The sequence below is a fragment of the Seriola lalandi genome, unplaced genomic scaffold (genome assembly GCF_002814215.2).
Source record: "Seriola lalandi dorsalis isolate HSWRI2012SDOR001 ecotype SW California unplaced genomic scaffold, Sedor1 jcf7180002054483, whole genome shotgun sequence".
Taxonomy (NCBI): Eukaryota; Metazoa; Chordata; class Actinopteri; order Carangiformes; family Carangidae; genus Seriola; species Seriola lalandi.
Window position 1 is genome coordinate 170,849 of NW_019525036.1, and position 14,961 is coordinate 185,809.

Sequence of the window (14,961 nt, forward strand, 5' to 3'; positions counted from 1 at the left end):
GGGGTGGGGGGTGGGGGGGCCTGTGCAGAGGAGAGCTGCACCCAGTGTGGTCAACATTGAAGCTGAAGGTGCAGCAGCCGAAAGTTGATCTCAGATGACTGACATCGGTCTGTTTGTGTCAAAGATCAGAGAGTTAAAGTAAAGAAAAGTGCCACTGCTCTTTCTTTTTAACTGTAATTATATTTATATTTTACTGTCGTTCTATAATTCTCATAGATTTTCTTACAACAAAAATACCTTGTGATACTATTTTAAGGCCGTATCGCACTGGGGCAAACGGCTAAAAAAAAGATTCAGTTCGGGAGCATCAAGGTGGTTCATGTTGTAAACAGAAAAACAGGATGAGATCATTTTGGGAAGCAAGTAAAGGATCATTTGTCCTCTGCGGTCATGATGGGGATGTGATTGCTGTCAAGCTTTCAGTTCAACATGAAGGAGGCAGGAATAAAACTGCAGAGTTTACAGTAAATCACAAGTTTTCAACTCCCAGAGTTCCACACGAAGTGAGTTGCAATCAGTTTTGACAACGGCCTGATGTCGGCGGTTACATTACTGTCGAGTGCCGGAGCCGACTGCAGCCTGACAATATGCTTCCATTACTTTTGATTGGCAGGGCTGAACACGGTTTCGTGTTTCACATTTTCGGCGCTGACGGCGTTTCAGGAAGCGGCATGAGAGGATCTACGAGGAACACAAACGGAATAAGAATCGGCACGCTGCAGCTTTTCAGTGATAAACAGCAGAGGCTGCGGATACGCTGTGCATACGTGTAGCATGAAAAGAAATACTAGTGTGTGCAGGGATACTGACCCCCCCCCCCCCCCCCCCCCCCCCTTCTCCTCTTCTGTTTGGACTTGATGATACAAACAGACTGGGCTTTGAAGAGAAAGATGCTTTGAGGGCAATTTACCTATGAGGATGCTGAACACACACATATCATGAACATACACACAGACACTTCAAACTTCAAGAGACTTCGGCCTCGAGTTTTAAGGGAGGGGAAGTTAATGTTTATTGACAATATAAAACTGATGTGTTTTAGGTTCCACTAAGACCACTCGGCTCCTCGGCAGTAAAACCTCACAAACAATCGGCTTCATTCAAGAACATTTTCATATTCTTATCCTGAAACTCTCTCGCTTCCCTTTTATACAGTTTGTTTTTTATGATTGTTTCAAGTCCTCGTTACATCTTGATGAATGTTTCTTGTTGATGAGTGTGTCTTGAGTCGATCATTAGCATAATCAACGCCCCCAGATTGCTATATAAGGCGTGCCTGTAATTACTCATACAAATGTTGCCCAGCTAATTTATATATTCTCCTTTTGTTGTCAGCAGATAATCAGTTGTATTAGGAGACCTGAAATAATTGAACTGTGACGTGAATAAAGAAGAAAAAAAATGGCTGCTATAAATTTCTGAAAATTGGAACCTGATAAAAAGTTTTATCTTTTTTAAAAAAATTTTATTCATCTCCCTCCTTTTGCCTCTCCCAGGTAATGTTGGCTGCTTCCTATTGGTCGTTACTTGCCCCGGCGATCGACATGGCAGAGGATTCTGGGAAGTACGGCTCGTTTGCTTTCGTGCCCGTGGCTGTGGGATTCACACTTGGTGCAGCCTTTGTTTATTTTGCTGACCTGGCCATGCCCCTGCTGGTAAGAACCTCACTCTAATATGATAATATTATATATATATATAATAATAATATAAGATAATAATAATAATGAGAATCATGTTCATACATAAACTGGAAAGACAAACCCGCATTTGATTCCCTTCAGGGATACAATAAGTTCTTACAGATGAAAAGGATGTGAAGGAGTGAAAGAAAGGCAAGACTGTGTGTAATAGTGAGAATTGTTGTACCTGCTTAAAGTCACAGCACAACAGCAGAAAATAGACAAAGTGGAACAGAATGACCTTGTCGTGTTGAGGGCTCAGACTCTCTGCCTGTCTTCCTCGGAGAAGTTTGTACGAGCGACTGGATGCTACTTGAGTTGATTCAGTGTTATTGTGACACTGAACAAGATTGTCCTTTGTTCAACTTGAGCCTGTGCCGGTCTTTTGTGTGGCTCAGATAATGGCATAATTGCTGATGAATACAAAACAAGAGAGAGGAAATTAGTCTGTTAGTGAAATTAGTCTTGGAGGATTAAGCAATGAGGAGTTACCAGCTGTTTCTGAATCTTTTGAAAATCCTGATAGTGTACGGCCGTCGGTCTTCACATGATGTTTAGCTTTTCTGCTGTTTATTTCTGGCTGTTGTGTGTGTGTGTTTGTGTGTGTGTGGTCTCAAGAGAGCAATGTTTAATTTGACCTTGAACTGGTCATCCTGTTGGACTGTTTCTTTATACTTTCAAAATAAAAGCCCAGGCAGTGGCAATTTTTAAGCCGTGTTCGGTTTCTGAAGTATCTTTAAAAAAAAAAATCAAAATGCATTGACACTCAATGGCTCAAGTCATATTCAATTTGATGCTGAATGATCCAGTTTTTTGCCTGGACCAACCACGGGCCAGTGCTACATCCACAAATGTCTGTGACTGAGTGAGTGAGTGAGTGAGTGAGTGAGTGAGTGAGTGAGTGAGTGAGTGAGTGAGTGAAGAAGTTACACCATTGGTCGGCTAGCCGGATGTTGGACTTTTCCCATTGGGCTGTTGCTCTTTCAAAATGATTTGGCACAAACACTTTCTATTATGTCATTACAGTGGCTCCATGACAGTTTTCAACTCAGCTAAAGTTTCTGCATCGTAACATTCTTGTAACAGTTTCAAATTAAAAGTCCTCTGGCGTTCCACTGGACATAAACCCTTTATTTCTTACCAGCACCCATTTCCGTTTGTTGGCGTTCTCCCGGTCAGATTAAAGATCAGTTTAAATGTTCAAATATACTTTTACTGTCAGCACTTGTAGTCCTGTGACATTAGCCTATTTATTTTTTTATGTTGACAGGACGTTGTGCTGTTGCATTTTGTGATTTATTTTCCATTAAATGTTGAATTTTATCAATGAGAGATTTTTGCCGAGTGGCACTATCCATGGTCCTGAAAGTGTGATTTAACTCTACCATGTTAAATTAGTATTTAAACATTCATACACTGTCCAGCCACATACTAGATTTATACCTAGTCTTGTTCATGTTTACTCAGATTGATTTAAAAGCCGTTACTAGCTTTATACAGCAGTGGCCATGTTACATTACAGCATTTACATTTACCAGCAGATGCTTTTATCCAAAGCAAATTAGAAGTGTGGGACATCACTAAAGCTTCAGTGCTCTTCTGAACCAGTTATAAGGTTTTTTTTATTTCTTCTTTTTCTGTTTTTATGAATAATTTTAACAGAGAAAATGATGAGAACCAACCATGAATCAGTTCCCTGACCTCAGAACTCAAGTGAGCCTGATAAGGTCGGTTTTACTGAAAAAAACTGATGGTTCAAACAAAGAAGAATGATTATGATGATAATAATAATGATGCAATGATTATAATTATTATGGACTCTGGCTATATTCAAAATGACAGCATTTCCAGTGGAATGTCCAGTGGATGTATGAATAAACTAGGCAACAGTAAGCAGATCAGTTTTATCCCCAGAATTTAGCTGAACTTCAATCCTCAGTGCAGATCCACACAATAAATGAAACTAGTCTTAAAGGCACACAGTATGTAAATCACATGTTGTCCTGAATAGTCATAAGGTTGGACTTAACCCTAACATCCCAGACGTGGGTGTTTCCTGTGCTCAGAAACTGCCCAAGCAGCTGGAAAGAGCAGAGACGACTGCACGATCAAATCTGATTCTGCTCCTACAAATCTGTGCATGTTCATTCTCATATGTCGACCTGCCGACTCCTTTGCAAAGCCAAGTGGGCGAGGTTGCATAATGATCCACAATATGATGAATTGCCGGATTGCGTATAAAAAAAACTAAGTTAAACTAAGCTAACTAAGTTAACTATTGACCAGGTCAAAACCGAGTATATGGCTGAACTGCATATGGTCAGTGTGTGTCCGTCACACTCTGCAGCTCTCTCTTGCTCCGTGTGTCTCCTGTTATTCCTCTCCCTCCTTCAGTAATAATGAAAGCAGTTTATTTGCCGCAATGGAGGTGAGGCTCGGTGTATCGGAAGTGCTCCTCCGCTTCCCCTGCAGCTTCAGCGCAGCCTTGAAACCAGGGCGGCTGGGTGAACAAGAGGTGTAGCCCTAAGCCACACAGTTGGCACCCATCCACAGTCCAGCCTTATACCTGGTTTGTACCTTTTAAATTCTCTAAATCCAACGACAAATGCGCTCAGTTGGACATTCGCCATTATAGGGCTGACGCTGCTGCTGCAGTCAAGCAAAAAAAGACTTGAAAGGACCAAAGAAGTCTGAACTCAACAGGATAAATTGAGACAGCCATGTTCTTAGAAACTCAAATTAGAAGAAGGTCCTTTTCAAATTCTGTCCTTTTTGTCAGTTTTTTCACTGTGAGTCGAACATAATTACATGTTCCTTTTTTTAGAAGACTTCCTCAGAAAGGGACATATGAGGAAATCAGGGATCTAGGAACTAAATTATTACCCTAATTATTACAAAAGTTGTCTCAATTATGGTTTCTTTTGTTTGACTGTCAGATCGACTCCTACACAAAAAATGGGTTATTCAGCTTCTGGAAGAGGAAACAGCTTGAAACAAAGTTTAATGAGCTTTAGATGGCCTCTTATTGTGTCGATGCTGCTAGTGCTGCACTCCAGTACGGTCTCGGTCTGAAGTCCAGTGTCAGGGTGTTTATGTTTCTTTTTCCACCTTGGACTTATCTCAAACTCTCGGGTGTTTTTTCACAAAATGACCAATTCATTCCTGTTCTCCTGTGTGTGTGTGTGTGTGTGTGTGTGTGAGTGTGTGAGATCATAAAATATACAAATAGCACCGCCAACAGCAACAGTGACACTCCTTTCATCAGGAATATGTGATTGTGAGGTTGCCAGCGCTGGTGGTCCACCTGCAGCAAATAACGCAAGCATTAGCTGCTAATACTTCCAAAGCACACGGGCCTCATACCCGTCCTCCTCTCGGTTTAAAGTAATAACTAAACTAAGCTGTATTGTGTTTGAATTGGATTATGGACCATGTATCTCGTCAGGTGTCAGATAATCTGAAGATGGATGCACCCAGAGCCATGGCAGAGTTATTAGAAATACTAATCTCAGTTTTCCTGCATGAAGGTTTCAAAGGCGTCTAATACACCCAATACTAAATATATTTATTTTTATTTATTTATTCTTTTTAAATGAAATTAAAAAATATGATGTAAAATCTCAAGCCACCATTTGCAGTTTGGTGCCGTAAGTCAATAATTTGAACCTTTGTTGTTTTTGGTCTTAGTCGTGACTTGGACTCATTTGGCCTCAACTGAAGTGATCTACAATTACTGCCATTTATGACTCGGTTCACTCATTATTCTAATGCGACGCTCTTTGCAGCCCTGCTTGGAATCTAATGCATTTTTGATTAATCACCCTTTTAGCAGGGGAATGAGAAAGTGAAGCGTTGATGTATGTCAGCGTTTAAAAAAGCCTTGAATTACAAAAAGCTGAATCGAACAGTTTCAGATTCAGTAATTCTCTGTTGACAGTTGCCTCTTATTTTAACAACGTGTGAAGATCGCGTCAAATCATTTCTCAGCCCTTCTCCCGACCTGAGTTCATCAGAACGGGGACGAGCGGGAGACGGGACGGAGACGGGCAGAAACGCGATGCCGCCACTACGGTCGGAGCAGCAGAGAACAGCTGTTGCCTTAAGCTCCCGCAGTCATACCAGGACAGCGGCGATGACACGAATTACATATGAAGGAGCGGCTGACAGATCACCGTCATGCACACTCATACAAGATGACACACGCTCATGTAACACAGCACATACACACACATCGTCCACTGATCTTTTAGTCAACCACAACTCTTAAAGCTTAATAGGAGATTGCTGCTCGGTGCTGATAACGTCCTGTTGATCGGGGTGAATTAACTTAGAATTAAAAGTTATATATGTCCATGTGAAGTCACTGCTGCTAGAATAGCACTAGTCATGTTATGATGTATACAGTCCTAAATAAAATTAGAGCTGAGACAGTCACAAAATCACATTGTCAATTAATTGTCCGTATTATTTTTATGTGCAAAAAGGAAACAAGCTTAAACTCCTGTCCCCAAATATAAATACTTGCTGCCGCTTTCATTCCTTAAAAATTTAAAACCTTTGTTCCAATTAAACAATGAAATTGTTCTGGCCTGTTCAAATTCAACATCCAGGTTTTCTCTCTGAGGGCAACAGACCATCTGCTTTGCACAATATGTGTTAGTTTGAATGCGTTTGATCTTTGTCACTGGGCTCCAGAACCAAACGCACCATCTGAGAAACTCTTTGAGAAAATAAGAGGCTGATTTAAGCAACTATGAAACCAACCAGTAGGTCTTCATCGGCTGTGTTGTGTAACAGTGTGACTGTAAACATTTCAACTGATTTAGTTTTGAGTTGCTGGATCCCTCTGCCTTCAGCTTTAGGTCCAGGATGAACTGGATTTCATCAAATAAACTGGACAGCAGTCTGGACGATTTCAGCTGTAGAGCGTTGACACAGCTATAAAGAAATAAGCGCCACTAAAGATATTAAGATGAAAAATGATCTTGTCGGACTAGAAGAAGAGGAACTTTCTGCTCTTAGATAATGATTACACTCACTTACCAGCTGCACTGAGACTCTGCTTAGCCTTACTGGTAGCTGTTAAGAATTACATGCAGTCATTTCCCGCCTCTGCTCTCGACTCAGCGGGGGCTAATTGGGCCGGCTGACCGTCCCGCCTGAAAACCACCCATGCAGCGGTTCGGTAACTGCGCTCTCCTGGCAGCCTGGAGGCACAGGGGATGGAAATGAACGTGCTCTGAAAGACATCAGTATCAGCAGTGATGTAACTCTCTCCAGCCAATTTTATTTCTCAAGGTTGAGCGCTTTCACTGTGGGCACACGCTGGTCGGAAGAGTTTACAGCAGGACATGGTGTGTATTCGTTGCAAGTTGTGCAATAGTGCGGTCGGGCAGAGTCGGGATCACGGAGGTTTGTTTTCTTCACCGCCATTACCGTCAGCTTCTCCCGGTTTGGATTCCTCCGGTGTCAGTCGTTCCGACGGACCAGGGGACCAGGGGATTAAAACGGGTAAATAACAGCGTTATTCCCTCTCTGTCGCCCCGACTCTCCCGTCTCTCTCACCGTAGCTTCTCAAATAAAGACAAACAATAACTAATAAAAAATAACTGATTCACCAACGCTCACAAGGAGGCGGGAAATTGATACAGAATATTTCACATAAAGAGGAAATTGCTTGACATGACATTATGTGGAAGTAGATTCATTAATATATATACATATATAGAATAAAATAAAAAACACATTATTGAACTTCTTTTCCAAATTTTCCATTAAATTAATTTTATTTTTCATTTTTAATTTTATTTGAGTTCGGTAACAAACTTAAACATATTTAAAAGTGACACTCGCCCGTTCCCAGAGGAAATTAGTGAATGCGACAAGTTGTCTTCAGTCACTTGCAGATGCTACTTAATGAGAACGGACGGTTCTTGCATGAGGCCCAGTATCTGGGACTTTCATGTCTGTAAGTTATGAGCAGCTGTGCTCCATCACACATCCATCAAACCGAACTAGAAGGACAAATGTGAAGGATCAGGTCTTCAAATGTCACCAATCGCTGAGTTTTGAATCCACAATGCTTTGATCCAGAACATGTCGGTGTGCTGAACCTTACTTTGCCGTGATTAGCTGTGTTTGTGTGTTTTTGGCAGCGGAGTTCCCGACCTTGACTTAGTAGAGATGTAGAGTCTCTGAGGTTCTGCAGAAAGTGTGGTCTCTAGCTACAGGGAACCACTTGCAATTAAATTATTCCTCCGGCATCATTCATGTTGTTTTCATCTCTCGTGCTCTTTGTCTTTTCCGTTACATTTCTTTAAATGTGAAATCGTTCTTTTCCTCTTGATATTCCACCTCTTCACCGACTCCCGTCTTCTTCATCTGCCCTTTTGCTTTCTGGGTGCCATGGTGACAGCAGTGGAAAACACCGGGCTGTGATAATAGCTTGCATGAAATCAACTGGGAACATACACACACACACACACACACACACACAGTGGGGGGCCATCAGTGTTTGGACAGCTGCTGGTGCCACTTTTACTGGCTCCTCAACAAACACAGGAACTGAATGAGAAGAATGATGGAGGAAGGGCAAGACGGAGAGAGAGGGAGAACTGCGGGGGGGGGGCAGCGATAAGGTAACGGATGGAAACGAGGGAGGATGAGGGAGGTGGAGAGCGGGAGGGAAGCTGGCAGAGAGCAGGATGGAGCTCACGAGAGCTTTCAGACTTGGTGATGAAAACCAGATAACCAGGACTCTGCGTGATGGTTTCAATAAGACATTTTATCAACACTCCTGTTCTGCTCTTTCTTCTCACACGTGGAACACAGGCATCTAGAATTGATATTGGATCAGTGTCCGTCCGTCCGTCTGTCCCCGTCTTGTGAACGCGATATCTCGGTAACGCCGCGAGGGAATTTCTTTCAGATTTTGGTGCAAACATTCACTCGGAATCAAGGACGAACTGATTAGATTTTGGCGGTCAAAGGTCAAAGCTCACTGTAGCCATAACTCGAGACTTCACACAGCAGTTATGACAGAATTTCACACAAATGGTTCATATTTTATTGATTCTGGATAAACGAGGAATTTAACCTGAAACCGAGGCGGTGACAAAAACACATGCTCAAGACATTTTACATTATAAGAATACACTCTCTTGCAACCCCTCCCAGTTTCTGTCTTTCATTTGTTCCTTGGTCAAAGTCGTAAAGAGGATGGATGGTAAAGGGACAAGCTGTTGCAGGATGAAGTGGTTTTAGGAAGCGAGAGAAACAGTGACTCACTCATTCTTTTTCAAGCTCTCACTTCTCACGTGAAGATACGCTGTTTGCAGATATTTGCAGAGACTCTTGATGTATCTGCAAACCTTATTATCCTCCGAGGCCCGCCATCCCATCCGTCACTATAACAACAAAGAGTGGTCGTGGGGGCAAAGGAAGCGTTGGCAGCCTCGGGATGGGAGTGTTGCATCATGTTACTCGGTATATCACCAGATCTGGGTTTCCTGTTCCCGGTGGGGGCAGTAACCAATAACCAGAGCACAGCAAACACATGACAGCTTCACTGTTTGCTGTGTTTGGGGTATAGCTGTCTATAGCAGTGACTGACTGGGATGTTTAGTCATGGTTACCCAGGATGCAAATCTCAACGCTGTAACTGGGACGCTCCCCGTCCGTCCGTCTCATCTCATAAACGTCTCCACAGAACTTCTTCAAATTTGGTACAACCATTTAGTAGGACTCAAGGATGAACTGATTAGATTTAGGGGGTCATAGGTCAAAGGTTACAGGCTTGGTGACTTCACAAAACACAATTTTGGCCTTGTTGTGACCGCAGTATCGCAGTACGCCTCAAAGGAACTTCTTCAAATTTGTCCACTTGGACTCAAGGTCGAACACTTCACTTCTCTCTGAAAAGAGAGAGAGAGAGAGAGAGAGAGAGAACTGAACTTCCCACCTGAAGTATTTTACTTCTCTGCGTCTAAAGTCGAAATCGTTAGTGAGTAAAAACAAAAGTCACATGATGAACTCACGATTAACAGTGTGAGAATGCGGCTAATGAAAAGAGTCAAATCAGCAGCTGCAGCAGAGAAGGAGCTGCTGATTTGGTTGCACCACGCGGCGACCACAGCAAGTGTCCCAAATCAAACGCACCTGCCACGCTGCGTGAACCAACAGGTGCATGCTGGGTCTGGCGGTCCGGTGTGCACCGCCTTTCAGAGTGACGTTCAGTCAATTACGTGCAAAATAATGACTGATTGTTGCAACTCACTGTATAGCATCAACAACTGCTGTGTTACCTAGCAACGTAACATCTTCCCCGGATCGGTCGGTTATGTTTGATGCTGTTTGATTTACGCTCAGCTTAATATTGTTACAGAGATACAAATTATTTTTAACAACGACAATAAAGATGCTTGACGCATCAATGACGGTAGGTTTAATAACAGAAACATTCTCTGTCCACCTCTGGCTGTCGCCTCTGTGTTGATACTATAATGTGAACTGTGTGACGGATCTCGTAGCATGAGCATGACTGTGATTCTACAGCAGATAATCTGTAAGATTTCTTTCTAGACACACACACACACACACACACACACACACACACACACACACACACACACACACACATAAGGCTTAGCTGTCTGGAAGACATATTCCTGCACAAACATTACATCCTCCTGGGAAAGCCGTATTTAATGAAAACACAAAAACTCTTTTGTATGTTTGTGTTGTTCTCTCTCAAAAACAAATTGGAGACGAGTGCTAAAGACACATGGCCTCGTTACCTTCGCTTGTCGCTTCCCTCCCACGTCTGCTGTCAAACAGCTTCCCTCCATCTCAGCAAGTCACTGCGAGTTATTACACCTCCACACAAAAGAGCTTAGCTGACTCTATTACACTATTTTGCATATATATAATGATGTAATGGAAATGGGCCTTCTGCTTGTCCACTGTGCACTATTGTGTCGCTGCATATTGAATGAAACATGTCTGTTGGGAGATTTAAAATTCCAGGCCGGCTGTTTTTTGACCTCTCCATCTGATTGAATCCGTCCAACCTGGTAACGATTCACTCAGCTTTGACTAATAGTGATTGATTGACACAAACAATAGAGGAAGTTTGAGTCTTGATAGATTTTTCTTTTCAATTTATTACTCGCATGATTAGTCACTGCACTAAACAATGTAAGACAAAACTTATTGCTCTTTTTGTTTTTGGGACCTTCAAGGATGCTGATGATAAAAGACCTGCACAGAAAAGTCACAGCGACTTCTGACTTTACACAATTTAAACAATTGAATAAAAAATAAAAAAAATAAATCATTTTAAAAAGAATAAAGACGATGACTTGTTAAACACCTCGATATTAGAAATTAGTATTTTGTCGTTTGTGCCGCAGGTTATTATGACCCATAGTTACGTTGTGTTGCTAGGCGACATCAAGTGGTTGTAGTAATTATGACAGGAGCGAAAGTCACAAACAAACACAGGAACAGTGTTCGATTCCCACGTGAAACCACGGTTCAATATTTGCAGTTCGATATTCACTCTCATGTTTTTCTTTCTGGAGTGACGGTTGGAAATTGCTTCTGGACGAGGTGTTTATGGCTAATTTGTAACTAATAAACTACTAAACATTTATAACTAGTGAAAGGAGCCTTATTGTAATCATTTTTACCAGTTATAAATAATAGTAACTCATTAGTAGGATTAATGAGTAGTAAGCATTAACTTCATCTTGCCAGATTTGATACGATAATTTAACACAGAATTCACTCCTCCCAGTTCGAGTGCAGAACAGTTCTACAATGAACAGCCTCAAGTTTTACCTGTAAGATTCATGATTCATAAGAAAAGAGTGAGTCATAGTTCACTTATGGATTCCTGGTGCACCGCCGTGTCCTGCTGCTGACAGGCTGTCGGCTGGACCAGCGTCCGGCTCAAAGGTAGTTTTGGCCGACTTTTACTAACATTCAACATCAGCCGCCGCAGCGCTCTGCATCACTCTGCATCGCTCTGCATCACTCTGCATCACCCCTGTGTTTCCATCACGGTTAGTTAGTTTTCAAAGATGACTGAGAGAAGACGAACAGTGATTTGACCGAGTGCAGGTCAATTTGATTGCTTCTCCAACCCGTGTTTAAAATGATCAACATTTAGCGACAGCGCTGTTTGCTCCCGCTCTTTCTCTCCTCTTCTGTCTCTTTCTAGTGATTGTTTTAAAGAGAAACTTCTTTTTTTGCCAGTAAGTGTGAAGCACCACTTTGGAGTTTAGACTGAGAAGACTATAAAAACCTCAGAATCAAAGTAACTTCAAGACAAATGTAGAAAGGCAATATTTGAGCTGAAAGGAGTCAGACAACCTTGTTTCCTGAAGGGAGTGATCCACTATCACTGTCTGGATTTTTAGCATACTTGTTCTCTCCCTCACAGCCTGCAGCTCTCCTGCCTCCCATTACTCCATCATATGGCTCACACCGAGAGTCTTACACTGAGATAGATCCGGCTGCTTAAGAGACACTGTAGGTCATATGTCTGACTGACTATTAGACCAAAATCGTTCTTTTGATAACGTGACAGATACAGTCTGATGAGCTCTGTTCTCGACGCAGCCTCGCAGTAATTCGAGTGTGTGCATGTTGAACATGGGCGGAAATGAAACTTGTGATCCCTGCAGCATTAGTTCCTTCCTCTGCGTGCTGAGATGATGAACACTGTCCCAGCACGCGTGGAGAGATTCAGGCGGGTTTACGTAACTACATAACAAAGAATCGGAGAATCGGCTCGGCCCAGGTTTGGCTGATGTCCTTTCAACAACAAATAAAGTAGACTCAGCTTGATAACGGGGTTGACTGAATAATTTATTGCACTGATTTCTTGTTTGTTATATTTTCTTCTTTTCTTATCTGTGGGACATTTAACGACTGTCCTCCCAGGAAATATGACAGCGTCAGCTGTTTCAGACATACTAATACTCTGCGGGGCTTCCCTTCGCTCAAAACAACCCCAATTCTTCGTGGCCTGGATTTCTAAATGACGTTGGCAGTTTTCCTGTGAGAATCTGGTTCATGTTGCATCACATCACTTCTGCACATTTGTCAGTTGCACTGTCATGCCGCCAATTTCCTGTTTCTCCACACCCCAAAGGCGTCCTGTTGGGTTTCAGATCTGACGACGGGGGAAGGCCACTGAAGTACACTCATCATCATGTTGATGAAACCAGTTCTAGGCTGCGTCCACACCGGGTTTGGGGGACGGAGACTTTTGGAAAACACTGCTTTTAGTTTGAAAACTGAGACCTTTAGAAACAACGACATTAAACGCTGTCTGATTGGGTCTCATCAGCCTCGACTACCATTGGTGAAAGCAACATGGATAACGGATAACAAGCGTTACTGTTACCTTGTTGTCTTTGCTAGCGGCTGTTGTTCAGTTAAATTCTGCATCTTTCTTCGCAGTCCCCCGTTCGTAGTATTTACTGCAACTAACCAGCAGCAGAGTCGACAATCTGCTTCCTGTTTACACCGGCTCACGCATGCCCAGTGTACCTTATGCTCAGGTACTGTATGTGTGCGTTTTCAGGTGTTTTAGTCTGCATGGAGATCATGCTGGAAGTATAGCCATGAGGAGAAAGGAATGCATATGGTCAGCAGTAATACTCAGATACTCAGATCAAACCAAGGATTGATCAGCATTAAAGGGGCAATGACACACCTGTAATGGTGTCCTACACCTGGACCGGATGGATTCAAGCTGCTGACCCCGACCATCTGCGTGCCTCAGTAGAAATGGAGATTCATCAGACCGGTCCAGTTCTGCTGAGCCCACGCACTCTGCAGACTCAGATTCCCGTTCTTTGGCAAGTATCTTTGGAAAGGTTTAACTCCAGTTTTAGTTTTAATTGGGGCCGAGTAGTTATTTTAACCTGAAACCACGAGAAACCAAGATGTTTTTTTGCCTTGCCCTAACCAAACCTTAACTACAGCAGCGTGACATCAGCTTTATTTTTTGCAGCAGTGATTTGTAGTGATTTTGGAAAGCAGTGACGAGCGATGTCGTCATGGTGATCGTTAAAAACGTGTCACTCTGGAAGGCAAATCTGTATTTTTATCATTCGTCATCTGCCTGGACATTTTTCTTTTGTTGTTGTTGTTTTCATGGACCTTTTTGACGTCTTCTTTATTTCCAGGAAATTGTCCTTATCCGTGTGTCTTAGGTGCACAGGTGCACACACACACACACACACACACATTTGCATAATGCCATTAGTCATATTAATTCATGTGGGCAGTTTCTAACCAAGAGGAATTGCACCAGTAGAAAACCTCTGAGTGCAGCTGTCACAAACCTGTTGCCACTAATAATCCAATTAATCAGTGTATGTGCGAGGCTTTTTACAAATGCAGCATGCGGTGTGGCGATACACACACACATACACACACCTGTCTGAACACCTTGAAAGCCCCTAATTTATTTGTTTATTTCCATTCTTTTGTACGCCATATATGTTTACTCTCTCTTTTTTTGATTGGCTCTGGAGGCTTTCATCTTTTGTGTGTGTGTGTGTGTGTTGTGTGTGTTGTGTGTGTGTGTGTGTGTGTGTGTGTGTGCACTTTCATTCAGCTCTCTCCGGCTCTTGCTCTTTGACTCGCTCTTCCTCCTGCCTTTTGAAAAGTGAGGCCGGAATAATTGCATCTCTGAACTGTCATTACTCTCTGCTGCCCCCTCGTACATCACCGCTGTCCCGGCGCCCGGCGCGGTGCATCGTGGGGCATAGTGACCATTTAATGAGTACAGGTTGTCTCTCTCAGCTCCGTCTAGTTTGGTTTGTTACCTCCTCGGGTGTTATCGTGATTTACGTCGGTCTGTGAATAAGTGATGTCTCCCCTTATCTGAGGGCGTCTGTCTGGACTGTGGAGCTCCTCTTCCTCCGTGTGTGTGTGTGTGTGTGTGTGTGTGTGTGTGTGTTTAATGAAGGATGCTGGTGAAACACTGATATGTTATCTTGTTTAGTGTAAAAGAGAGACACGGAGATGCTGAATGTTCCTCAGAGACATTTTTATAGTATCAGAAAACACAAGCTGCAGATGAAAGGAGCGTCTCTCTGGACGTCCATCAGGAGCTCGGCTGTTATCATTTCTCAGTAGCAAGAATGTGTTGCTGTCTGGCTTCCACAGCTCCGAGGGGAAGTACGTGCTTTTTTTGCTCCAGAGAACAAAATGTAGAAATCAATCTGTTTTTCATTCCTTTTTTAAAGCAAACACCCCCCCC

General features: G+C 42.7%; 1 protein-coding gene across 3 annotated transcripts in view; it reads left to right on the plus strand.

Moving 5' to 3' along the window:
• The window catches only part of slc39a11 (solute carrier family 39, member 11), an 80,380-nt gene that overhangs the window by 13,926 nt on the left and 51,493 nt on the right, over positions 1 to 14,961 (plus strand). For all 3 annotated transcript variants that reach the window (XM_023412582.2, XM_087175699.1, XM_023412581.2), the window contains exon 4: positions 1,497 to 1,655. In XM_023412582.2, the coding sequence (XP_023268350.1) occupies positions 1,497 to 1,655 (159 nt within the window). The remainder of the gene's footprint in view (positions 1 to 1,496; positions 1,656 to 14,961) is intronic.